The 25,978-nt window shown below is 35.5% G+C and overlaps 1 protein-coding gene across 2 annotated transcripts in view; it reads left to right on the forward strand.

Moving 5' to 3' along the window:
* Window positions 1–25,978, forward strand: part of DDX10 (DEAD-box helicase 10) — a 284,465-nt gene that overhangs the window by 150,556 nt on the left and 107,931 nt on the right. For both annotated transcript variants that reach the window (XM_033120942.1, XM_033120943.1), the window contains exons 14-15: window positions 21,133–21,252; window positions 24,398–24,559. In XM_033120942.1, coding sequence (XP_032976833.1) covers window positions 21,133–21,252; window positions 24,398–24,559 — 282 coding nt within the window. The remainder of the gene's footprint in view (window positions 1–21,132; window positions 21,253–24,397; window positions 24,560–25,978) is intronic.

A 25,978-nucleotide genomic window follows, 5' to 3' on the forward strand; every position in this document is an offset into this window, starting at 1 on the left:
CGATTTGTGGTAGGTGACTTTCTACTCAAGGGAACTAACGCTGCAATGGGGGCCAGGTCTGTATTAGTGTATGGGAGAGAGTAGGGTGGCAGGCCACCAAAGCGAAGTAGAAAGAGTAACAGGTCAACGTCAGAGAGTCAGTGCTAGGTGCCCCTTTCAGTAGGATGGTTAAGTGGAAGTAGGAGGACCAGAGAAAGGGTATATCTGTGATCAGAAATGGATGATGACTCTTGGGATTGGTAGACTAGATGAATGAAGGTAAAGCTTCTGGGGCCCACTCCCTTTTTTCTGCGGGTCTATGCTGCTCTTATATCTGGCACATTCTGCCTTATTTACTGCCTTGGTGATGGTGACAATTTATTGTGCTAGGCAATTCGATAAGCACTTCACTTGTATTTTCTAATTAGTCTTTAAAATAGCGTTATTGGAAATATATTTATCTTTCCTATTTTAAAGATGAGGAAATTGATAATTGGGAGGTTAAACAATCTTAAGCTAGTAAATGGTAGAGTTAGGATTTGGACATAGTAATAAGTAGTTCCTAAACTTGTGTGCTTAATCTCTGTGTTATACTGACTCATTGATGAAGCAAGTCTTTTGAGTCAGTTTTCATCTTTTGTTAATGTGTTAGACACAACTATAGCAAATTTGCACCCCTTCAACAGACTCATGCAGATGCTGGCTGGCTGGGTCTAGCCTGGGTCACACAATAAGTTTATATAATTATATCTTTGAGTAGGTCTTCTAGAGTTACTCTCTTAACCTCATCCATGTCCATTAACAATCACAAATTAAGAAACCATCCCTAAAACCTTCTTTTTAGCCCAGTATTTTCTGGGGAAGTTATTTTTATTTTGGTGATTTTTAAAGATATAGCACTTTAAACAAGACAAACTAGTTATTAACTTAATGGATAACAGAACATTTGTATTATCTTTCCATGCTCTGCCCACCCTACTAGATAACAGGCATAATCTTCTAATTTGACATTTGGAAGTTCTGTAATTAATCATGAGATAAATTTATATGTTTTCGTTAGCATGATTCTGGGAGGTAGTTTAAAATAAAATAATAGACAAGGTAAGCAGGATGGACGCTTACCATTATTTTTGGATAAACTAGATTTTTAAAATGAATGAGTGCTGTTAATGATCCAAAAGCTTCCTGGGAAAGGGACATTTAATGTTGTTTAGGACATTCACAAGATCTGGATGTCCTTCTGTAAAATGGGCCTAATTGCTTTCATGATTGTGCAGTTGGGACCATCAATCAAATGACTTATTAAACAATGAGATTTCTTTGGGCTCAGTTAATTTTATTCTTTTTCTTTATTAACTTGAATCGGAATGGTTAGTAAACTGATTTGTCATTTCCTCCATGACAGCATAAAGATAAGGACAAAAGGAGTAAGCTTTTACATTTCAGTTTAAAATGCCAAAATTTAATTTTATTTATCTACTCAGGGACAGATTTGGTTTGAAATGAAACTACAGCATTCTTGGACAATTAATCAAATTCCAGTATATTTAGAATTTTAGAATTTAGTATTATCTTTAAAATAACTTTTTAATATATTTCTGTTCTTAAAGTTCTTTGTTAATTAGGGATCTGTTCCTCAGTGCTGTAATTAACCTATGTTCTTTAGATCATTTCACACAAATTTAATAAAATCTATTACTTTTTTTGTAGACACTTGGCATGTATTGTTTCTCTCTGAAAGCTTCATGAGGAAATATAGAATAATGTATGTACCAGAAAGGTATATTTCTCTAGCTACTTAGGTCAGATAGACATAGAGTAAGAAATGGTGGCTTTGTCTTTGTATTGTAAATGAAACATGGCTTTGTCTATTTTTCATTTCATTTTTTTATGTAAGCATTGTTATTTGAGGGCTAATCTGGAAGGTGAAGTTTTCCTTTCCTTTGATTATTAGTCCCTACTTGTAAACGTCATTTGTGCATTCTTAATTAGTGAAATTTATGAGATACTGATTTTATTTTAGATCCTAAATCAAATGTGACTATTATCATTATATCTTTACAACTCAGTAAGCCCCAGGTGTAGGGAATTCACTCATAGTTCTCTTCTCCAGCAATTTATGATGACAAGTCATCCCACCATGGTCTGTACTTTTCCTGAATGAATCATAAATTACCACAGGATATTGAACTCAATCAAAATGTAAAGTGCTTTGTAAAAATACTAATATAGCATCAGATTTTTCCGATTCATAAAATCTTGAACTTTTCTAGAGTAGAAAAACCTCTGAAACTTTTGAGTCAGTTTAAAACACCAGTTTGAAAGAAAAATAATTTTTTTGGGTAGTAAATTATAAGTTAATCATTAGGAAAAAAATTTGCAGTACAGCAATAAGTTTGTTATATGAATAAATGAAACCAACTAATATTTATTGAATGTTCACCATTTATTGAGTTTAATCCTGTTGGTTTTAATAATCTGGTGAATTATAAATTTAGACAAACTGGTTGGTATAATATAGTCTCTGGGAGCATAGAAGAGAGCATCTTAATCAACCTGTAGGGATGAGGAGGAAAACAGTAATCAGGAAAGGCCTTAAGTGATACAGGGCTCATCTAGAAGGATAAGTAGGAATTTTGTTCTTTATTAGTTTAACACTTTCCTCAGCAAATAAACCTTATTATGAATAATAATTTTTGCTAGTCATTTGCTCATCTGCTGAAAATTTGGGAGATAAGGAAATAATATAACAATGAAAAAAAATCAACTGTAATCCTTTCATATACTTTGATAGGAACACATTTTATTCATGTGACCCTTATTATAATGCTTTTGGATTCCTTCAGATTTTTCCCTGATAAACACTATGATATAATGAAAATTCCTTTTTTTTTAATTTTCTTTTTTTTAAATTTAAGTTTATTGGGGTGACAATTGTTAGTAAAGTTACATAGATTTCAGGTGTACAGTTCTGTATTACATCATCTATAAATCCCATTGTGTGTTCACCACCCAGAGCCAGTTCTCCTTCCTTCACCATATATTTGATCCCCTCTAACCTCATCTACCACCACCCTTACCCTCTGGTAACCACTAAATTATTGTCTGTGTCTATGAGTTTTTTGTTTCTCATTTGTTTGTCTTGTTCTTTTGTTGTTTTTGGTTCATATACCACATATCAGTGAAATCACATGGTTCTCTGCTTTTTCTGTCTGACTTATTTCGCTTAGCATTATTTTCTCAAGATCCATCCATGTTGTCACAAATGGTCCTATTTCATTTTTTCTTACTGCCGAATAGTATTCTATTGTGTATATATTTACCATTATGAAGTGTCCATCTTTGTCTCTTGTTATCTTTTTCACCCTGAAATCTGTTTCATCTGATATCATTATGGCTACACCTGATTTTCTGTGGATACCATTTGCTTGGAGTGTCAATTTCCACCCTTTCACTTTGATCTATGCTTGTCCTTGTAGCTGAGATGTGTCTCTTGGAGACAACATATGGTTGGCTTAAGTTTTTTGATCCAGTCTGCTACTCTGTGCCTTTTTATTGGTGAGTTCAGTCCTTTTACATTTAGGGTGATTATTGATATGTGAGGATTTCCTATCATTCTGTCTTTAGTTTTCTGGTAAGATTGTGTCTCCATGGTTTCTTTTCCTTTTTGTTGTTGTTATTACAGTTCTGGATTGTTTTTGAGTGGTTACCCTTAAGTTTATGTAAAAGAAAGTTTGATATCTAGAGAATTCCATTTTCTTCAGCATGCTTACTTTCTCCTTTCCCATATTCCGGTTCAGTCCTTTACTCCCCCCCTTTTTATGTTTTGCTTTCCACAAATTGTCCCTGTTGATGGTGGTCGAATAGCCTCCTTTAGTATTTCTTGTAGTGCAGGTCGTGTATTAGAAAGTTCCCTCAGCTTCTGTATGTCTGGAAAGGTCTTTATTCCTCCTTCATATCTAAAGGATATCTTTGCTGGGTATATGATTCTTGGATCATAATTTCTCTCTTTCAATAGTTTGATTATGTGGTTCCACTCCCTCCTGGCTTGTAGACTTTCTGCTGAGAAATCCGATGATAATCTAATGGGCTTTCCTTTGTAGGTTACCGTCTTCTTTTCCCTGGCTGCCTTGAGGATTCTTTCTTTGTCATTGATTTTTGACAGCTTCAATACAATGTTCCTTTGGAGAAGGCCTGTTGGGGTTGAGGTTATTAGGTATACTATTTGCTTCGTGGGTTCGAGGATCCAGTTCTTTCCACAAGTTTGGAAAGTTCTCGTCGACTATTTGTTTAAATATACTCTCTGTACCCTTCTTTCTTTCTTCTCCATCTGGTATGCCATTATTCTTATATTGCTCTTTTTGATGGATTCAGAAAGTCCTTGTAGGGTTCTTTCATTTCTTTTAAATCTGAAGTCTCTTTCTTCTTCCATCCGTGTCATTTCCAGGTTTCTATCTTCGATGTCACTGATTCTTTCCTCCGTCTGCTCAACTCTACTACCTAAGCTGGCTATTTCATTCTTCATTTCTTCTATTGAGTTCTTAATCTCCAGAAATTCTATTTGGTTCTTTTTTAAAATTTCAATCTCTTTGGTAAAATGCTCATGTTGTTCTTTGATTGTGTTTCTGAGTTCATTAAACTGCCTGTCTGTATTTTTTGCATCTCATTGAGTTTTTTCAGAACTGCAATCTTGAATTCCCTGTCATTTAAGTCACATGTTTCCATATCGTTAAGTTCATTTTCTGGAGACTTTTCACTTTCTTTCTGAGCTGTTTTGTTGCCTTGGTTATTCATGGCAATTACTGATTTATTATTTCTCTTCCTAGACATCTACAGGAGTGGCTTCTGCAACAGGTTGATAGGAAGAGGTCTTTCTTTTGTTTTCCAGTGCGTGTTGGTAGAACGTTTTATTTTCTCTCCCACTGCAGCCCTTTTTTTCTCTCACACTGTAGTGTTATGTTTTCTCTGCAGTATTTCAGCTCCTCACACAATGGGGGTATTCCCTGGACGGCGGGCTACTCCTCTGTTAACAGTTCACCTGGGTCATAGGGTGTGTGCCCCTGTGGGGATGCGGAGAACTTTTGAAGTTCCAAAGCTCTTCATGCACCAGATTCAGAGCCTGTGTGTTTTAGCAGTTCTGTTTACTCCTGCAGGGATCCGCCCCGATAGGGGGGACAGGGGCGGGGTCAGTTGTGAGAGGTGGCCCAGAGCAACGTGGCGACCACCACCACAGCCAGTCTTCCTTCCACAGCTCCCTCCCCTTTGCCGGAACTAGTTGGGTTGTGAATTTGTGTCTTCAGACCATGGTTCTAAGAACTGCAAATATTCTGTTCTTTTGATCTGACACTGCTACTGTTCCTCTTCTAGCACTGGGCAGGTGGGGGCGGGCGAGCTCTGGGAGGGTAAGGAGGGGACGGCTAGTCTCAGTGCCTAAGGCTTTCGTTCTCTGCTCGGCAGTGAGGGCTTAAACCACTGTTTTCAGCCTCTTCCCTCAGTCTTTGCTCTGAGGTCTCTGCCGTGAGCGTTTGCTTTAGCTGTGTTATATGCTGTCCCCTCAGCCCTGTGGGCTGTAAACGGAGTCCTACCAGTCCGAGTTCTTCCCTCTCCCGCAGCTGCGTCTGTTCCGGGATGCAGCAAGCTCGGTCCTGGGCCCTGCGCGGCTCCGTCTCTGCACTTCTCCCTTCCCTCCTCCCCTGCTTGTGCAATTTGCCCACCTTTAGGTGAATTCAGTAGTGGGCCTCTTGGTCTTGCCTGTCTGCTGTGCAGGGAGTCCTTTGTGGAGTTATAGGTGTTTAATTTGTTGTAAATTCCAGGGGAGATTTCCAGAGGCTCACCTCACACTGCCATTTTGATGACGTCACTCCTTCGTTTTTAAATTTTCAATGAATTGACTTTCATTTTTTTTTTTTAATTACGAGAATTCTTTATTTGTAATTTTTAATTATTTTCTGGGAGATGTGAAAAGTGGTGAGTAGGTATTTTAACCTAGCATATTAAAAAAGCAACTTATTATGTAGATGAACTCTGGTTACAGTAACAGTAAGTTGAATTCCGGATCATCGCTGTTTGGAATGAGGAAGAGAATTCCTTGAAAGGGTAACCTGTACTTAACCGTTTTCATTAGCTAACCTCATATTTCTTCTTGTACCTATTCTAGTCAGGTTTGTGTCCCTACAACTCTACTGAAAATTCTCTTGCTCAGGTGAGCAACAATTCCTATTTTGCCAAATTGAAGAGCCAACTATCAGGACTCATCTTTGTTAAAATCTCAGCAACAGTTTCTCTTTGGAAAGTGTTCCTTTTTGGAATCCTTCTTCACTTGACTTCTGGCACCCTTTCCTGGTTTTACTCCTAACTTAAATGGTCATTCTCTCTTGGTATTCTTTGCTGGTTCCTCCTCCTTTCCCCATCTTTAAATGAGGGAGGACCCCAAAGCTCTTCCTTAAACTGTTCACCATTTACCTATGTTCCTTAGGCAAACTGAGACATTGGATTTGTCAGTGAATCTAAATATATGTCCTAAACCACATTTGCTACCCTTAAATTCCCTTTAACTAGCTATTTTATGCCTCTTGCATATTTAATACTAGTGTTTCAGTCACTCAGTCCAAGTACCTTGGAGTTATCCCTGAGTCCTTTTTACTTCCCACATCTACTCTTCTGTCTTGTTACACTTCCTTTAAAATATATCCAGACTACCATATTCCTCACTTACTAATCTGATTCAAACCACCTATCATCGTGCATGTAGATCAATAGATTTAACTTTTAATTGGTTTTCTTGTTGCTTTTTTCCCCCCTCTTGCTCTTTATAATCTAGTGTCCTTACAGCAGGAAAAAAATAAATAAACCAGACCATGTTCCTTCATCAAAACTGGTATTCGTTTGGTCATATTCAGTGTAAAATCAAACTCCTTAACGTGTCCTGCAAGGCGTTACATAATGCAAAATCCTCGTCTATGACTTCTTACCTTCCACCCTTCTCACTCTTGTGTAGTCACTGAATTTTTTTTTTTTTTTTTTAATGAGAACAACAAAATCATTTCCACTTTTGGGCCTTTGGCACTTACTATTGACCTGGAAGTCTTACCTAGGTCATTGATGACTTCCTTTTTCATATTATTTATTTAGATCTCTGCTCAAGTGTACCTTCTTCAGGGGGGCTTTCCCTCACTAAAATTTCTTCATTCCACCCAGTTACTTCTAGACCCTTACTTTGATTTATTTGTTTCTAGCACTTAAAGCTCCTTGACATGGTGTGTGTGTGTGTGTGTGTGTGTGTGTGTGTGTGTGTGTGCACGTGCGCACGTGTTTCCCTACCAGAATGCAAGCTCCACTGTGTGCCCAGTGCCTAGGATAGGACTTGGAGTATATTAGATATTCAGTTATTGTTTATTGAATAAATGACTGCTTCCTCTATTTGTTTTAATTGCATTTTATCCCTTCTAATACCACAAGGAATTGGAAGTAGCTTAAAACATACTTCTAAATGTAATAAAATGGAAAATATCAGACACACAAAATATAGATAGAATGGAAAGGACTGGTGGGAAATTTAATATGCAGGTTATGTAAGGTTTTGGTTCTTAAATATGGATCAGGAATTTGGCTCCGAGGTCTTAACTGCTAAAATGAAAAGAACACTTTTCCATAAGGAGAAAACATTCTTTTACTTTAAAGACCAGCTTTTCCTTGCAATTCAACAACTGTCCTGTAAGACGTAAAATAATAAATTTTATATGGCAATAGTTGATATTTATCGTTAAAGTAAACTGCAGAGATGTTACTGTGATGAAGTTCAGGGAAAGCTCTAGTAAGTGACGGAAAGCATACTTATACATGCCCATATTTCCTCCCTCTCTCTGTCTCCCCCCACCCCCAAATGAGCACGCGTGCTTCTCTGAATAAGGTAGAGCTTATTTTAACATGCTTGTCAAGGCACAGCTCTTTTCTGACAGAGTAGTGAGATATAGTTTATTAATTATTTTTAAAATGGGTAGCTCATTCCAAAGCAAGTTGAAAACTAGCCAGATACTATAATTTTAGTTGAATGAGGCTTCCTCCAGGTGCTCAAATTAAAAAATAGCTGATAAAGTACTATTTTATCAAGCTACTCTATGATAGTTTGTGGTCTTTATCAGGAAGTTTTAACATCCAGCATCTTGGATTTGGAATTAATGAGGCAAATTATTATTGAGTTTCATAATATAGTAACTCCAGAAATCTTGATATACTAATATAGAATTAATTGCATTTTAATAGAGAAAATTCCCATCAGTTCAACCTGTTTATTTGATTACATTGAAATTGATTGTATTCAAATAAGTTTGAGGTAAATATTTTATTAGGATCATAATTGTTATTTATTGCTTTTGCTTATTAATAACTCAACCCAATCCTTGAAATTATTATATGGTTTAAATAATTCAAGTTCTTTTAGAAGAAACAGTTTAGAATATGTTGTAAATAATATTGGTCAGTGATACCATGCTAAGCTGGAAATGACCGCACTGAGTTCCAAACATGTATTTCATGTTCCAATATACCAATAGACTCTTTTTCTTTTGGACTCACCACTCTTTGTCTTATATCTCAGGTGTTCTTTTGGTGTAAGGTTGAGAATATTTGGGAGATGAAAGACAATTATTATGCATACTGTGTGTAGTTGGTTAAGAAATTCTATTTCCTATTTTTGGTTTAATCCTATTTTTTGGTTTTGGTTATTTTTGGTTTGTTTTCCGATTTAGATGTATTGTTTGGTTGGGTGTCTGTTAGGGGAGAAAATGATTTGGCAGCATGATGCAATGTTTTTGAAACACATCACTGATCGTGAGAGGAATTTGTTTTTATAGAGCTTTTCTTCTCCTTTGTTCATTCCTTTCTTGTGATTTTGTTTTCAGATTGTCTCCTTTTATTACCAGATTGTCTCCTTTTATTAGCATATCTGTCTTAACTCTACACAGCTATCCTTTCCCTTGTCTGTTTTGTTCTGTACATGTTGTCTATTTTGTTCCATAGTCTTTCCTAAAGCTTGTCACAGAACTCTTATTATCTTTCCAATCCCCTCAACTTTATTTCACCTCTATCTTTAATTACTATTGTCTGTTTCTTAGAGTGACATAAGAAAATACAGTTTGTCTTTGTTTTCAGTACCAGCATAGACCTCTCAAGAGTAACACTGGAAGTTAAAAAAAAAAGCATTTAGATTGAGATTTTGACCAATATTAATTGCTTATTTGGTTTCGAAACTACGTGATTTCTTTTTTAGTGAGAAGTGTAATTTTCCTCATTGTTTTCTGTTGGTGTAAAATTCTTTAAAACATATACAGGGAACTAACAATAGGTGTCCCAGGGCAGCACACAGTTTATTTGGTGGATTCTCCCTCAAAGGATTTGTTCAACTAGAAACTATGTCTATCTCTGAGGGAGGTCATGGGCTCCAGTATTTGGGGAGTAGATGAAACCTTCCTACAAATAATATTTCTAGAGATTATTTTAGTCAGTGATATTGTGGAGTCCTGAGAAGAGCACACGCTTCAAAGAATGAGAGTACAAATTTTGAAGTTACATGGGCCTGTGTTTAGAGGCTACTTCTGTTCCTTTTAGCTGGATAATTGTTTAACTAATTTTATTGTCAGTTTCATCACCTGTAAGATGCTGGCAGTATGTCTAAAGGGAAGTTGTGAGGAGTAAATGAAATATTAAATGTCTAGCATTATGTCTGCCAGATGGCATCTCTAATTACTATTCTATAAACTTCTCAAGCAAAAGTTAATGACCTTTTGATTTGCCAGGTAAGTCCATCTGGATTGTCACTTATGCATTGCAGCGTATGACAAATTCAACAGTATAGTATGGATTAAGGAATAAACTTCATTGGGAAAAGGGGGAGATTTTATGGGGGAAAGCCAGGATCAGCAAGAAGTGAGGCATGAATTCCCCATCTCCTTATTATTCTACACAGAGGAATGCCAGAGTTTTGACAATTTGCTCAATATATAAACATAGATTTTCATTCTAGTGAAGATATGCTGTTCCATATTATCTCCCCTTATTATAGAGCAAGTGGTAGATTCAGCCTTGTAGTGAATAGTCACACAAACTAGTTGGGAACCAGACAGTATCATGTGGATGCCTGCAGTCATCTGAGAAATTCATCTGTCCAGCATATGGAGACCTGGAGCTCATGGGAAATTGAGCCTGCCCTGCTCAGGGAACAAGCCCTGGTGCTGCCTGAAGCTGAGTGGCCTTAGCCTCTCTTATGGGGACGATTCCAGCTCACTGTTTAAGTGCCCACGGTGACTCTTGACAGCATTTTCAGACAATTCTCCTCCTTGCATCACACTCTATTGGCCAGGGTCAGGAAATCAGTTTTCTCAAACAAGTAAGTGTCAAATTCAATGTGAAATATTATGTTTTTGTTTATTTTTATACTATTTAAGCAAGTACAGTCATTGAATGTTGTTCCCAATGAAAATTGGTCTTGGTTTGCCCAGGCTCAGCTCAGCTGCACAAATAGTTATTGATTTATTCAGGCACAGTGTAGGTGCTTACTCTAGGAATTAAAAGGTAAGACAAAGTCCTTATCCTCAGGGAGTTTAGTGTCTAAGAGGGGCAAATAGAAGTATGGAAGAATCTCTTCAAAATAGAAATAGAATATAAGAAATACCATGAGATATATCACTGAAATGTGGCTGAGGGTAGAAAGTGAGAAAAGTTCTCAAAATTTTGTTTGCCAGTGTTGCATTTTACTTAATTGACTTAAATTTGTCTTTCGGGAGAGAATTTCAAGCATATTGATAGCTTCTGCATTTTCAAGTCTGTGGACCGGGCAGTAAGAAAAGAGTGATTTATTCAAAAAATGTTCTTTGGCTATATAGCTTATGGAGTTTGGAACCTAGCAAAATTTTCATTTTAATTCTTTGGGATTTGTGGTTTACAGTAGTTTTTAATAAGTTGTAATTACATATTACATTTTAGTGTTACAAATTTACTAATGAAATAGTAGTGACTCATTCCAAGGTGGAGGAAAAAAAATAAATGAACAATCTGTCGGCAGCTTTTAATGGCTGTCAAAATTTTTTTGATGTTAAGTGCTAAGGAGGGCAAATGGAAATTGTGTTAATCACTGCATGCAACCTGCAGTTTGCCAGGAATAACAAAAGGACAAAGTTGTAGAGCATTGAAGGACAATACTTTTTTATGTTATGCTTTTGAGAGATGAAAAAAAAATGGAGGTCATATTTAGTCATAGCTATCATCCTTCTATGAAAAAAGAAAAGACTACTTTTTAAATGAATTCTTTGAGGGATTATTTCTATTTTAAAAACTCTTGCTGTCGACCAGCTTTTGATTTCCATTTTATAGGGTGTCTTAGTATTATTCAGAAAAATTATGATTCTCAAAGGAAAGTGTAGTCTCTGAAATGCTTCTAAGATACCATATTTCCCCGAAAATAAGACCTAGCCGGACAATCAGATCTAATACGTCTTTTGGAGCAAAAATTAATATAAGACCTGGCCTTATTTTACTATATATTATATTATATTACTTATACTATATATGATATTATATTGTATTGTATTGTATTACATTATATTATATCGCATCACATTACATTACATTAGACCCGGTCTTATAGTAAAATAAAACCAGGTGTAATATAATGTAATGTAATATAAGACCGGGTCTTATATTAATTTTTGCTCCAAAAGATGCATTAGAGCTGATTGTCCGGCTAGGTCTTATCTTCAGGGAAACAGGGTATTGTTGTTACCGGTAGGTGTGGTGTCCAGGGCAGAGCACAGATTAGAGTTCTAGCCCTAACTTTGCTGGTACTGCTGTGTGATCCTGAAATTCTTCTAACCTCTGAGTGTGTGTGTGTGTGCATGCAGTGCTGTTTCTTGAGGTGATCTTGGAGGGCCTTTTCAGCCTTCCAAGTTCTATAGTTCATAATGTCGGTAGTTTTAATCACCACATAGCTTTGCATACCACTATTTTTTGAATGGTGTACTTTTAAGAATAGCCCATTTTAAATGATTAGACATCATCCAAGCACATCTTGTTGAAATGTGGTACATGTAGGCTGGCCATTGACCTTTCATTTAGTACTTTTTGCTTAGCTAACTTTCTGGTACAGTAGAAGGCAGAGCTTGGAAACCTGACTGTACACATAGTTGTGAACATGGCTTGGAATGGACGTGGTAGTGATGCTTGTTATTTCTCTTTGAAATAAGATCCCTTCCATACATGTCTTGTGATTTACTAATGTCAGCCAATTTAGAAAAATGTTCAGATATTAGAACCATGGATAGCCAGTGGCCGTGATTACCTTGTCTTGGCGGCCTGGGAAGTTGGCATCAGCAGCTCTTAGATGTTGTAAAATAGTGTGTCAGAAATGACTTAACTAACCCTGTACCAAGCCTAGTTTCATTTTAGTGTATATCTTAGTTCTGTTATTGTAGTTCTTTATGAAGGCTTTAAATCATATAGTCTGTGTCTGTAATTTAGAGTACAAATGCATGTGCATGTGTGTGCATACAATTTTTTAAGTTGATGGTTCACTTAATCACTAGTATTATGTGACATTTGCTTGTTAGACTTTCATGATTGAATTTTCAGAAGCTCTGCTGCTTTAGATCACACTAACCAGACTGCCAGATAATTTGCTATTCTCTGAGGTGCTGGAGCCAACTATGGAATTCTCAGTTAAACCTATAATTACATATTGTTGAATGTTATTTTGATGCTATGTCATTTTGGTCAAAGACATTCTGACTATTATTGCTGTCTCTGGTATGACTTGAAAGGAAGGTAGTAGGGGTGTAGATAGCTCAGATTCTCCCCCAAGAGAAGCATACCTTAGTGTCATATTGTTTCTAGTATTAATAGTTTCAGAAACACGGCCCAGGTCTTTTAACTTAGTTTATTACCACCATTATTGCCTCCTTTTATAGTCAGTCTCCCTTAACCCTGTTAACTCAGCCATGTGACACAATTAACTTTCCTTTTTATACTACTGGTTTTTTTGGTATGTAGCTTATACTATTTCTAAGTTCTAGCAGAATTCCAAAAGTTGTAGGAGACAACAGAAATTGATGCAGCCAATTTGGACACAAGTTAGAAATAAATCTATACTGTAATTTTTTGAAGTCAAAAAAGAGACGCTAAAAGGTATGTGTCAAGCTCCATTTCTTTAACTTGCTTCCAGCTGCCTACTTCCTAATACAGAAATATGTATTAAACGTGGCAGGTTAAAAATTGGGTTCCTAAGGCAAAATGTGACTGGTTCCATGATTTTGTTAAAAACAGGAAATACCTGTTTTTGTTTTTTTGTTTCTGAGAGGAGCAAATAACACGTATTTTCTGGCTAGCAAAATAGAACAGTAAACGGCCTAACAATTTCAGTGAACTAAAGAAAATTTCCTAAGAAATTAAATGAGGAATATGAAAATTATCCTTTATGCATTCCAACTGTATAAGTAAGTGCTCACAAAGGTAGCGGGAACCATTTAAGGTAATAAATAAGACAAAGACAGTGATGGATTTGGCTAGCCATGAAACTCAGTTCGGGATAAGGCTTAGAGTAAGGAAGTAAGTGAAGTAAAATATGGCTTGGGTGGAGAAAGGAAATTTAAATCTTACTTAGACTAATTGGGGGCAAAGAATTTTTACACTGAAATGGTATGAAGAGGCTTTTAAAAATCAAGGAAAATTTTATGTTAATTCTGACAAGAAATTGATGAGGAAAAGAAGACAAATATATTGAAGGAAAAACCACTGGCATTTGAATGAGGGTTTGGTGGAGAATTACATCTGAAAAATGAGAGGAGGAATAGAGGGAAATAGAAGCTGTATTGGAGATGTGAAAGTTATTTTTCTGAAAGCATTCAGTATTGAAGGTGGTAGTTGCACATTGTCAGGAAGAGTTTATTTAACAGGTTAAAAAGCAGTTTCTGGCAAGTATTCCAAGCCTGTGGATTTGGGCAGTAGGAATCCTGGAGGAAGGAGGAATCTAGCAATCAAAAAACATATAGAATGGTTGTACCTTATGACTCTCTGTAACCAGAAGGAAGTAAGTGCAAATAAAACTGAGATCACTACTACATATCTACATAGTTTTTGGTTTGGGGGCAGGGGTGAAGAAATAAGCAATACTCAATTGTCTGTTTTCCTGTTAATGTAGACCCGTTAAGATGTTTTTAAAAAGAATCATGACTATTTCATAATATTTTGTGATTGTTGCTTGATATATTGTAGGATTCATTAACTATTTTCATAACTTTATGCATTGGAATTGCAGTTCACAGACTCCAAAGAAAATAGTAGTGTATGGCCTTATTGACTGTACAGAATAGAGAAAGAAATTAACATTTACTTATGGTTTGTTTCTTAATATAATCACACAAGGACTAATCTAGATTTGAAAAATGAGGAACCTTTATAGGATATGTAGGCTTACACCTGGAATAAACATACATTATCTGTAAAATACAAAACAAAATGAAAAGGTTTCCAGAACGTGTCGTTAGGTAGTCTTCTAGGTAAAATTTATGAAGTGTCGGTATCAAGTAATGAGACAAGTAAGTATCTCATACAAACAAATTTTGTAATAGCTGTGATTCTCATCGGAAAGGAAGTAGGGGTTAGTCTTGTAATTTGAAATGGCATATTCAGCATTTAAAATTTATGTTAGGATGTGAAAACCATTATTTTAGAAGTGAATACAAATACTATATCAGAAAGTAGAATCTGAGAAAGCTCTTCTTAATGGGCCATAAAATAAAACATTGAAAAAAGGTATAAGTTTCTCAAAATAACAATTTTCTAACATTCTTCCAAAGTTGATAGAAATTTAAAAGGCACATATTGAGGCAAATTATGGTGTTATAACCTAAGGCAGTTTTAACAAAAACCAACTAAGCATTGTATAATGTGAACAACAAAGCGAAATGCACTTTGGTTTAAATTATGCAACCTTGAACAAATTGCTCAATTTATTTAAGCTTTGGTTTTCTGATTTAAATGATCATGGACAAGAGATGACTCATGGTTGTTAACGAGCAGAAAATGAAGGAATGCTTTATTCAAATGAGAATTTACTCACCAATTCTTCTTTCAAGAAATATTTCTTGAATGCTTCCTATATGCCAGCCTCTCTGTGATGCCCTGGGGATGCAAATGTAATGCAAATGATCTTAACCTTCATGAAGATTACAATTCATTAGGAAAAACAAAACAAGAAAATGAGTGATTACTAGGGCTTACTATAATGGGGCAAGAGTGAATGCAAAGTCTGTTGATAAACAGGCTAATATAGTATCAGTCTGTTCCAGAGATTGTGGTAATGGAGACTTGGGTAGAGGTAGCACTGGATTTCATCATTCTCGTGAATTCTTTTATTCCCGATTTCATGAATATGCATATTACCAAAGATTATTACAGTTTTTTGCCTTCTGTTAAACAATGAGATTGGTAAATGTGGACATTTAAAAAAATCCTGTGAGATTTATTAGACCATTATAAGGTTATTTTTATAATTTATAGTTTATAAGCACTCGTTTCATATCATAATATTTGTTTTGTATTCGAGGGTCTCCCGTGGCCTTCCCTGGCATTGCCCTCTCTGCTCCCATGATCCAGCTGCTGTGCAATTCTAGGACTATTACTTTGTTTTAAGTTTACATTTGTGTAGGAATTCTGAAAAGACAAACTCTGTTCCTGTAATAACATTTTAAACTGAAGTCCAGTTATATTTTAGATGACTATTAATTTCATTTTTAATTGTAGTAAAATACACATAACATAAAATTGACCACATTAACCTTTTCTAAGTGTCGAGTTCAGTACTGTTAAATATATTTACCTCGTGTTGCAACCAATCTCCAGACTTCTTCTCATCTTGCAAGACTGAAACTCTCTACCTTTAGGTGGCTCTTAATTTTAAAACTATAGTTTTTGCAAATATTTTACAAACATACTTTTTCTACTTGTGGTGGTGGTTCTTTTCCCTCAGCTTTATTAAGGAATAATTGACAGATATAATTATATATATTTAAAGTGTACAATGTGATGTTTTTGTATACATAATACAGTGTGAGATTGCTACCAAGATAAAGATAACTAACACATCTATCACTTCAGTCAGCTCTTTTTTTGTGATGAGAATGCTGAACACCTACTCTCAGCAAATTTCAAGTGTACATCGCAGTACTGTTAACCACACCACACTGTACATTAGATCCTCAGAACTTACTCATCTTATAACTGAGAGCTTGTACCCTTTGACCTACATCTTTTCATTTCTCCTTCTCCCCAGCACCTGACAACCAGTGTTCTTGTTCTATGAAATTGGCCTTTTTTTTTTCTGTTAAAGATTCCACATATAGGTGATATTATATAGTGTTTGTCTTTTCCGTCTGATTTATTTCACTTAGTATAATGCCTTCCAGGTTTACCCATGTCGTTGCAAATGGCAGAATTTTTTCTCATGGCTGAATAATATTCCATTGTATATGCATGCCACATTTTCTTGATCTGTTCATCCTTTGACAGACCCTTAGGTTGTTTCCATACCTTGGAATCTATTCACTTGAATCAATCTATTCACTTGAATAACGGTGCAGTGAACATGGGAGTGAAGATATCTCTTCCAGATACTGATTTTATTATTTCTTTTGGATATATACCTAGGAGTCAGTTGCTGGAACATATGGTAGTTTCTATTTTTAATTTTTTGATGAACCTCCGAACTGTTTTCCACTGTGGCTAAACCAATTTACATCCCCACTAACAGTGTTACAAGGGTTCTCTTTTCTCCACATCTTTGCCAACACCTGTTATCTCTTGTCTTTTTGATGATAGCTATCCTAACAGGTGTGAAGTGATATCACACTGTGTTTTTTATTTTATTTCCCTGATGATTAAAACTCCTAGAAGAAAACAGGGAAAAAGTTCCTTGATATTGGTCTTGGCAATGATCTTTTGTATAAGACACCAAATCCACAGGTAACAAAAGCAAAAATAAACTATGAGAATACATCAAACTAAAAAGCTTCTGCCCAGCAAATGAAACAAATTAAAAAGGCAAACTATGTGTGGAATGGGGGAAAATATTTTCCAACCATTTTTCTGATAAGAGGTTAATATCTGAGATATATAAAGACCATATAACTAAAAAAAGCAAAAATAGATAGATAGGTAGGTAGGTAGATAGGTGAAGGGCCTGAATAGACTTTTTCCCAAAGAGGACATACAAATGGTAAATAGTTATATGAAAAGGTGCTCAACGTTACTAATCATCAATGAAGTTTATTTTTTAAGAAAAGATTTTGTAAATGGCTTTAAAATAAAATGTTAAATAATATATCTTTAATTTGTACTGTAAAGATATGTGTGAAATATTGTAGATCAGTAAATTTAGAATGACAAAGGAAATAGGCTTATATAGCAGGGGGGTTTGCTTTTTTCATTTTTTATTTTTTAAAGAAGTCATATAAGTTCTAGTAGAGTTTGGATAGTTATATGCAATGGAAATATCTAAAGTTAAGTACATTTGGACTTTGAGGCAACAGTGTTTATAAATGTTACGAAATGCTCTTATCTTTAAAATGAGGACATAGGCTAAAATAGATAATCTCTAAAGTCTCCACCAGGCTTGAGAGTTCTTTATTTTGTTGATTTCCTTCAGTTTTAGATACAGTTGCTGTTATAAACTCTTAATTATTCAGTGATGCATATGGAAGCTACTTTAAGGAAACATAAAAATCTGATTTTTAAAAGAGTATCTTTTGCTTTAAATTGTAACATTTGTTTCCTTATGCTTTTTTTCCTCTTTCTTTTGCAATATGATACTTTTATTTTCCCCTCTAGAATATCTAGTAGTAATGCTTCTATTAAGGTAGGTTCTTTCCCTCTCCATGGAAGGCAAATCTTTATTGAACCTAAATGTTATTTTAAAGAGTAGCAGCCTAGCCAATACTGGGACTATGGTAGGTTTTTTTAATTGACTATATTTTGAATCTTGTAGCCAATGTTAACTAACATGATCCTTCTAACAGGAACCATTATTGTTTTTGCAACAGTCCTTGTTGTTCTTTTTTATTTTATTTTATATTAGTTTCAGGTGTACAGCATAGTGATTAGACATCTATATAATTTACGAAGTAATCTCCCCAATTAGTCTAACATTCACCTGGCACTATACATAGTTATTACAATATTATTGACTGTATTCACTGTGCTGTCCTTTACATCTCCATGACTCTTTCGTAACTACCAGTTTGAATTTCTTAATTTGTTGTTCTTTTATCTTCCAAGTTATTTGTGGCAACCTCCTACAGCTATCACATGTCTTTGAGAATGACGTGATGCTTTTTCAGTTTTGTATTTTATGGCATTTCCCTTTTAGCATTTTATTTTGAAGTCTAGCATACAAGTTGTGGAAGAAGTGCAAATAGAAATGAAAATTTCATTTTGATGTTTTAAATCTTGTCAGGAAATCTTTCATTGTACTTTCTGGCTGCTGCAAATTTCATTTTTGTACCAATAAGATAAAGTCTTATAGCCAAAAATAGAACTTCTCCCTAACAATAGGTATACTTTATACTTTTCGAGACTTAATGAATAAAAATTTAAAATTATTAATGAGCACTTCCCCCTTGTCCAAGAGCCAATGTTGAATCTTTTAAGAAGAGTAAAATCAGCATTTTAAAGAGTTAAATTCATTTTTAAAAAGTCTTTTAGTTGGAAAAGTATTTCTAAATATGGCACAAACCCAGGAAATTTTTATTACTTAAAAATATTTATTACATAACCATTAAAAATATATGCTTGGCAAAGGAACAAAACAAAGCAAAACAAAATATTTTCCCATATGGCAAAGTCTAGGAAAGGCACCCTATTACATAGACTCATTCATCCTGTGTATTTTTTCTGTGCACTGCTACATTTGTGATTAAATAATATTTTCTACTGGTTACAGTTTTGGGTTTGTTTCCTCACTGATAGAGATAGACTCAAGGAGGCTTGGTAGTTCACCTGTCTTTTTCACTGCTGTGGCCCCAGTAGGTACTATGATGTCTGTGTGTTGATGACACTCAGTGCATATTTGAGTGAAGAATAATTCTGGAGTATCAGAGCAAAGGCTACGCCTATCAGGAAAAATGATAAACATGTATCTTTTCACCCATGTTGGCATTTCTGTTCCTTCTTTCAGTAGCGTCCCTTAAACAAACAAAAAATTTAACTGTCTTTCTTTTGGAGGGAGTGATCGTAGATCCCTTTTAGAAACCATGATAAACCATAAAAATGCAAAGATGCAAATACCTCCAGGATTTTTATAATAATTTCAGTGGTTTCATATCAGGATTTCCCTAAAGCTCTTCCAGTTCACCCGCATTACATCAAGATTCCACTCTGCAGGATTGTTTTTCTGACTAATCTGTATTCCGTTCTGACAGTTTTTGTCATTTTTTCATTGTGACTTTTTTCTCTCTTTCCTGGAACTGGCTTTTATATTTTATTACAAAAAATTTCAAACATACAGAAAAGTTGAAGAAAGTATACTTTTGTATACCAAATACCCACCACTTATATTCTACAGTTAACCCTTTACCATATTACCTTTATCATGCAATTGTCCATCTATTCATCTGTCATCCTTTTTTATTTAATGCATTTCAGAGCAAGTTGCCAACATCATTATACTTTCTCCCATATACTTCAACTTGCCTAGCATGAACTAAAATTCAATATTTGCTTACAGGACTCTGTTTTGAGGTAGAAATTTATATACAATGAAATGCACCAACCTTTTTAAAAAAAGTTTTTATTAAAATATAGCTAATGTACAAAATTTTATTATGTTTCAAGTGTACAGGGTATGATCAAACAATGTGGTGAATGTTTGAACAAAAAAAATTTATTACAGTAAAAGACACATTGCCATGTATCCCTCTCAAAATACTTCCCCTCACTTCGAACACACTTATCCCATTGTTCTTGCCACTTTCTGAAGCAGTTCTGGAAGTCCTCTTTCATGAGTGTCTTTAGTTGCGCTGTTGTGGCTGCCTTGAAGTCCTGAGTTATTTTGACTTTGGGAAAGAGCCAGAAGTTGCATGGTGCCAGATCCAGTGAATAAGGTGGATGAGGACACACCATAATGTTTTTATTTGATAGTAATTGCTATATTCCAGAAGTGATGCGTGACATGGAGCATTGTCACAATGAAGGATGATTTCCGGCACACTTTAAAACACACCTTTTCTCAACCATAGCTCACACCCAACTGACTGCGCCGAACACATTGAAATTTGTCACACACTGTTACTGGTTCAGTGCACCGCTTCCCGTATTGAAGATCCCTGCCTTTCCATTGAATGGAAATTGGCAGCAGCATTCACCATATTTTGTGATCACAACAGAAAGCTCCCTGTCACACATCGCTGCTGGTATGGCAATTTCTGTCAAATAAAAACATTACAGTGTGTCCTCACCACCTTATTCACCATGTCTGGCACCGTGCGACTTCTGGCTCTTCCCCAAAGTTGAAATGACCATGAGAGGTAGACATTTTGAATCAATTCAGGACATCGAGGCAGCCATGACAGTGCAACTAAAGACACTCACGAAAGAGGACTTCCAGAACTGTTCCAGAAAGTGGCAAGAACTATGGGATAAGTGTGTTCAAAGCGAGGGGGAGTATTTTGTGGGGGATTAATGGCAGTGTGTCTTTTACTGTAATAATTTTTTAAAATTTAAACATTCACCATATTTGTTGATCACACCTCGTACAACATAGTTACTCAACATTTGTATACCAAAAGAAGTGATACCCATGAAAAGTCCAGCAACCGTCTGACACTGTACCATACTAACACAATATTATTGATTATATTCCCCATGTTGTACGTTACACCGCCATGACTCATTTGTTTCATACATGGAAACTTGAATTTCTTATTCCCCTTCACCTTTTCCCCCTTTTAATTTTCCAATTAGAGTTGATATTCAATATTGTTTTATATTAATTTCAGGAATACAGCATAGTGGTTAGACATTTATATAATTTAAGAAGTGATTCCGCCAGTCTTAAATTGATAATATAAAGCAGCCATTTACCTAATCATCTGTTTTTTGTATATTCTCACACAGAAGAAAGAAGCTTCTAAATCCACTGTCAAGAAAAAAGTGACCAAGGTTGCAGAAGCAAAAAAAGTAATGAAGAGAAATTTTAAAGTGAATAAGAAGATAACATTTACTGATGAAGGGGAGGTAAGAGTCTTAAATGCTTCATTTCTGAGGTACAGCAGGTCCTCAAATAACGTCCTTTCATTATAACATTGATGAGATGATATTCAGAAGACCCTGCTATGACCACCAACTACTAGCCATTATTCCTTAGGTAAGTCACTTGACTTTCTAGATTGCCTACCTCTTTAAAAATGAAGGTAATATTAATATGTAATAGAGTGACCTTTCATGAGCTTAACGTGGAGCTTAACTCTTGTTTATATCAATTAGGCTATGGTAAATTGGGTTGTTTATAGGTCGTTTCACTTAACGTTGTAGAACATATCGACGGTGTTAAGTGAGGAATTACTGTATACTCCGAGTGTTATAAAGAGTTTGACTTCCTGCTAACTTAACATTCATTAATGAGAAAAAAAAAATTTCTCTCTAAATCACACTAGCATTTCCTTTCACTGTTTATTGGAGACATTTTGTCAACTATACACCTGTAGGCAAGAATGTTTTGACTATATACTGAGATATTTCTTGGTGATAACAAGAGAGTTGGTTTTGAATTTTAAATTCTGCTTTTATAGATGAGATTTTTCCTGTTCTGGTATCCATCCCATATTCTATGGGAACAAGCACAAGGATAGTAACAACTACTTGTCACAGCTTCTTCTGCTGGACTCAAAGGTCTCTGCTTTGCAGTTCCTCCTTTTTAGAGGCGATAATAGTGTTTCTTATTTGCTGGCCTGCTGTGGGAGGAATTCTCTGCTTTAAAATAGCCTCAGACACATAGGTGCCTGGTTTTCATCTCACCATTACCTTGATCTTAGTGTAAATAGATGCCCATAAAATAGGGAAGGGGTTACCACTCACAGATGGTTCATGAAAGGTCACTCTATTACATGTTAATATTAAAGAGGATATAATTAACATCCTCTAAAAATACTCGTTTTTAAAGAGGAAGGACATTCAGAAAGTCAAATGACTTCTCTAAGGAGTCATGGCTAACAGTTAGTTGTCACAGTGGGGTCTTCTGAATAGAATCTCTTAGTTTCACTCACCAAACTGCGGGTTTCTTTGTTCATCCTAACATGGCACACAGCACTTCACACCTACCATGGTCTCATTCTCCTTGCGCTGTCTGTTTTGTTTGTTTCCGTAGCACTTACTGTAACACTTACTGTGTGATTTATTCTGCATTCATTTGGTGGTGGTTCATTTCTTCCAGTCCAGGGGAATGAGACAGACTGCCTGAGGGAAGGTATTTGTTGTCTGCTCACAGCTCTGTCCTCAGCACTGAGAACAGTGCCTAACATCTCGTAAACCCTCAAAAAAAGTTTGTTGCACAAATGAACCATTGTCTAATACCACAGTAAAAATCACAGAGCTTTTTATACCAACTGTAATATATCACATCAGGTATTTCATCATTATTTGTATAAACACTGCCTAAGCAGTCTATATCCAGTGGCATATATTTCCTTTTAATTTTGAAGTTAACAAAGATTTGGATGTTTCTTTGGGGAAGGGGTTCAGAAACCCAGACTTACACTTATAATATGGAGTGAAAAGGGGTATAAATCAAAACTAACAAAATGAGTGCAATTCAAAGTTTTTGGTAGTTGCAGAGGAAGCCTATATAATTGATAATTAATGAATCTTTATGAAATTACTAAAAAGAGCTGGGCACCTGAGAAGCAGTCTAAACTAGAATATAGTTGTATTACATCAGATGCTTACTGTAAAACAAGATTAGTGCTGTCAGGATAATGAGGTTCCTTACTGTGCTACTAAGTTTAACTGCACAGATTATACCAATTAGCTGCAAAGTGAGTGTAAATCCTTAACTATAAAATCTTTCAAGGTAAACTTATCACTGATAGGAGCTCTGTGAGCCACATCGAAACTTCTGATGTAAAGCTCTGAAAGAAATGCTGCTGTTTGTTCAGCCCACAGAGGGCTGGACTTTTTTCACTTGGAGAGAAAAAGAGGTAAGGAGTCAGAGCAATGGGTAGCATTCTCACTGTCACAGCTGATCACTCACTGCTTCTTCATTCAGTGTCAGTGACTGCTTGCATGGCTGCTCACACAGTATATTTGTGACCCCTATTTGTTGCCAAAAGTTGAGACTCTGTGGGAATCTCATCTTGAAGAATGACTGTGGTGGTGACAAGAGTGGAGGAGGCATTAATACCTGTGATGTGTGTGCCCACAACTTCCATTTGCCTGCCGGTTAATTAGCATTCTTTGAAAAACAGTGGCAGCTACTTAAATGCCTCTCATCACCACTTACTAGGTAAAATAAGAGAATCGTTTTTGTCTAAATTTTCTAGGGTTTTATCGTGTTAGGCCTAGAAGATTATTGAGTCAAACAAACCTTATTTTTCAGACAAAGACACAGATGTCCAGAGATTAAGGAATTTATTCAGGATTATGCAGTGGGCTAGTGAGAAAGCCAAGACGTTAACCAGGTCTCCCGCTATCAGTGTTCTGACTTCTAATGTCACCTTGTTCCTAACCATAAACTCTATGTGTAAAATCATGTAAATCTGAGCAGGCCTGTGAAACCCAAACTAATTTTCTCCTCTACGCTTAGTTATTTCAGTCTTTATGTGTTGTGATATGTGATCCATCAATCAATTTTGGGTACCTAATGTGTACCAGATATTGTGTTAAGCTTTGAGAATACATGAGCAGGACATGTGACTATCCTTAAGGAGATTAACTCTAGTAAGAAAACCAGGAAAGGAAGACAACCCAGTACAGAGTTGGAGATCCACACAAGGTGCCATGGCAGCTGGCAGTGGCAAGGGCCCTCTGGTCAGCCTGGCTATGGCCTGTGCAGACCATTTGGAGTCAGGTTGGTGGAATATGACATACTAAGAACACTGTTGGGAATGATGTTGAGGCAACTACCTCCTCCTCCTCATTATTTTATGGAATTTTCCTCTAACCCTGCTCTCATTGGGTTATGGCAGCATTATTTTATCCTAACTGGGACAGTCTTTTGTGTGCCTTGCTCATTTTAATTATAAAGTTTGTTAGAAAGTTTGAGAAATGTAAGTAGTAAGACAAAGTGTGTATATGCACCATTTCAAACTCATTATACAAAGGGAAATGGTTTTCTGTTGATGTTCCCTGTCTCCCGTCCCATACTTAACCTTTTTCCTGTCTGCAGTTGGTTCAGCAGTGGCCACAAATGCAGAAATCTGTCTTGAAGGATACCGAGGAAGAGGATGATGCTGGTGGTATCAACTTAGATAAAGCAAAGGAAAGGCTTCAAGAAGAGGACAAATTTGACAAAGAAGAATATAGGAAGAAAATTAAGGCAAAGCATCGGGTAAGCTTTTTCCATCATGAATTAGTATTGAGAGAAATTTAATATGTCCCTGTACATATCTAAATATTCATTAAATATTCATTAATAACCATATTACTTTCTTTATTGTTGGCTCTAACTTTTTTTCTGTGCCTATTTTGTCATTTTTATCTATTCCTTCTTCTTTCGGCTGGTAGAGGCTTTGTATACTGACTAGTTTCTGAGAATGTCACCTAAATCTGCTCTTGGTTGAGGTGACCCAAATAATATTAATGATTTTTTTAAATTAAAGTTTTAATTCTGAGATAATTGTAGTTTCACATGTAGTTATAAGAAGTAATACAGAGAGATCCCATGTGCTTCATTTCTATAATTTATCATTTCAAGAATGTTCCGTAAATGAAATTACATAGTATATAGGCTTTTGAGATTGGCTTTTTTCACTCAGCGTAATTCTCTATCAATTCATCCAAGCTGTTGTGTATATCAGTACTTCATTCTTCCTATTACTGAGTAGTGTCCCATTGTGTGTAGGTACCACAGTTTGTTTCACCATTCACTTATTTGAGTGGCATTACTGTTGTGTTGAGGTTCAACTGGATATAAGATTAAACTTAATACATTAAAAAAACGGAAACCTTGTAAGAAGGAGTGCTTCTATATCAGCATGTGCCCCTTTGGCCCTTAAACTTGGCAGTTTTCCGTTATCCTTGAAATAGGTTACTCATGATGTTGCTGCCCTTTCACTATTTAATTCCCATAAAACTGGACATTTTGCTAGATAAATAAGTCAGTTAATGAAATAAAACAGATTTACATGTTTAAAGAAGTTTCTGCAGCATGCCCTTGAGAGAGAGAATGATTTCAGGGTAATATAGTATATCGTACCCAAGAATCACTGCTATAATATTAAGTTCTGTATTAAGAAACTCTTAAGCCTTTGGGTGAGGACATTATTAACTGTGTCCTAAGAAAAATTCTCGTCGTTTTTTATTTCTATTTGACCTTGTAACTACTTAATGGCCCAGTAAACTTTTTTTATTTTAATTGAGCAGTAATTCTCTTTTCTTTAAGATTTGATTCAGCTTTACAGTAGCATTTGATGAATAAGAAAACATAGTAGCATTTGATGAAGATAGAACTTCAGGGATAGAAATGAATGGTGAGAAAAACATTCCAGAAATAGGGAGAAATAATGAACTTGCAATACACTGGTTGCAGTTGTTGAGTATTTATGTTATTGAGAGAACTAAATGTTTTCTGCACTGCTGTTTTTAGGATATAGTACTTTAAATGGAAATTTGGCATTAATAATTTGTTACAAAAATTTTTAATATTAAGAGTGTCAGTATCTTGTCATGTTTCACCTTATAGTCTACTTGGAGTATTCATTCAGGGGAAGATTGAGCATAAGAACATTTTATTCTTTGTTTTTAAATT

This window comes from Rhinolophus ferrumequinum, chromosome 11 (assembly GCF_004115265.2).
Source record: "Rhinolophus ferrumequinum isolate MPI-CBG mRhiFer1 chromosome 11, mRhiFer1_v1.p, whole genome shotgun sequence".
Taxonomy (NCBI): Eukaryota; Metazoa; Chordata; class Mammalia; order Chiroptera; family Rhinolophidae; genus Rhinolophus; species Rhinolophus ferrumequinum.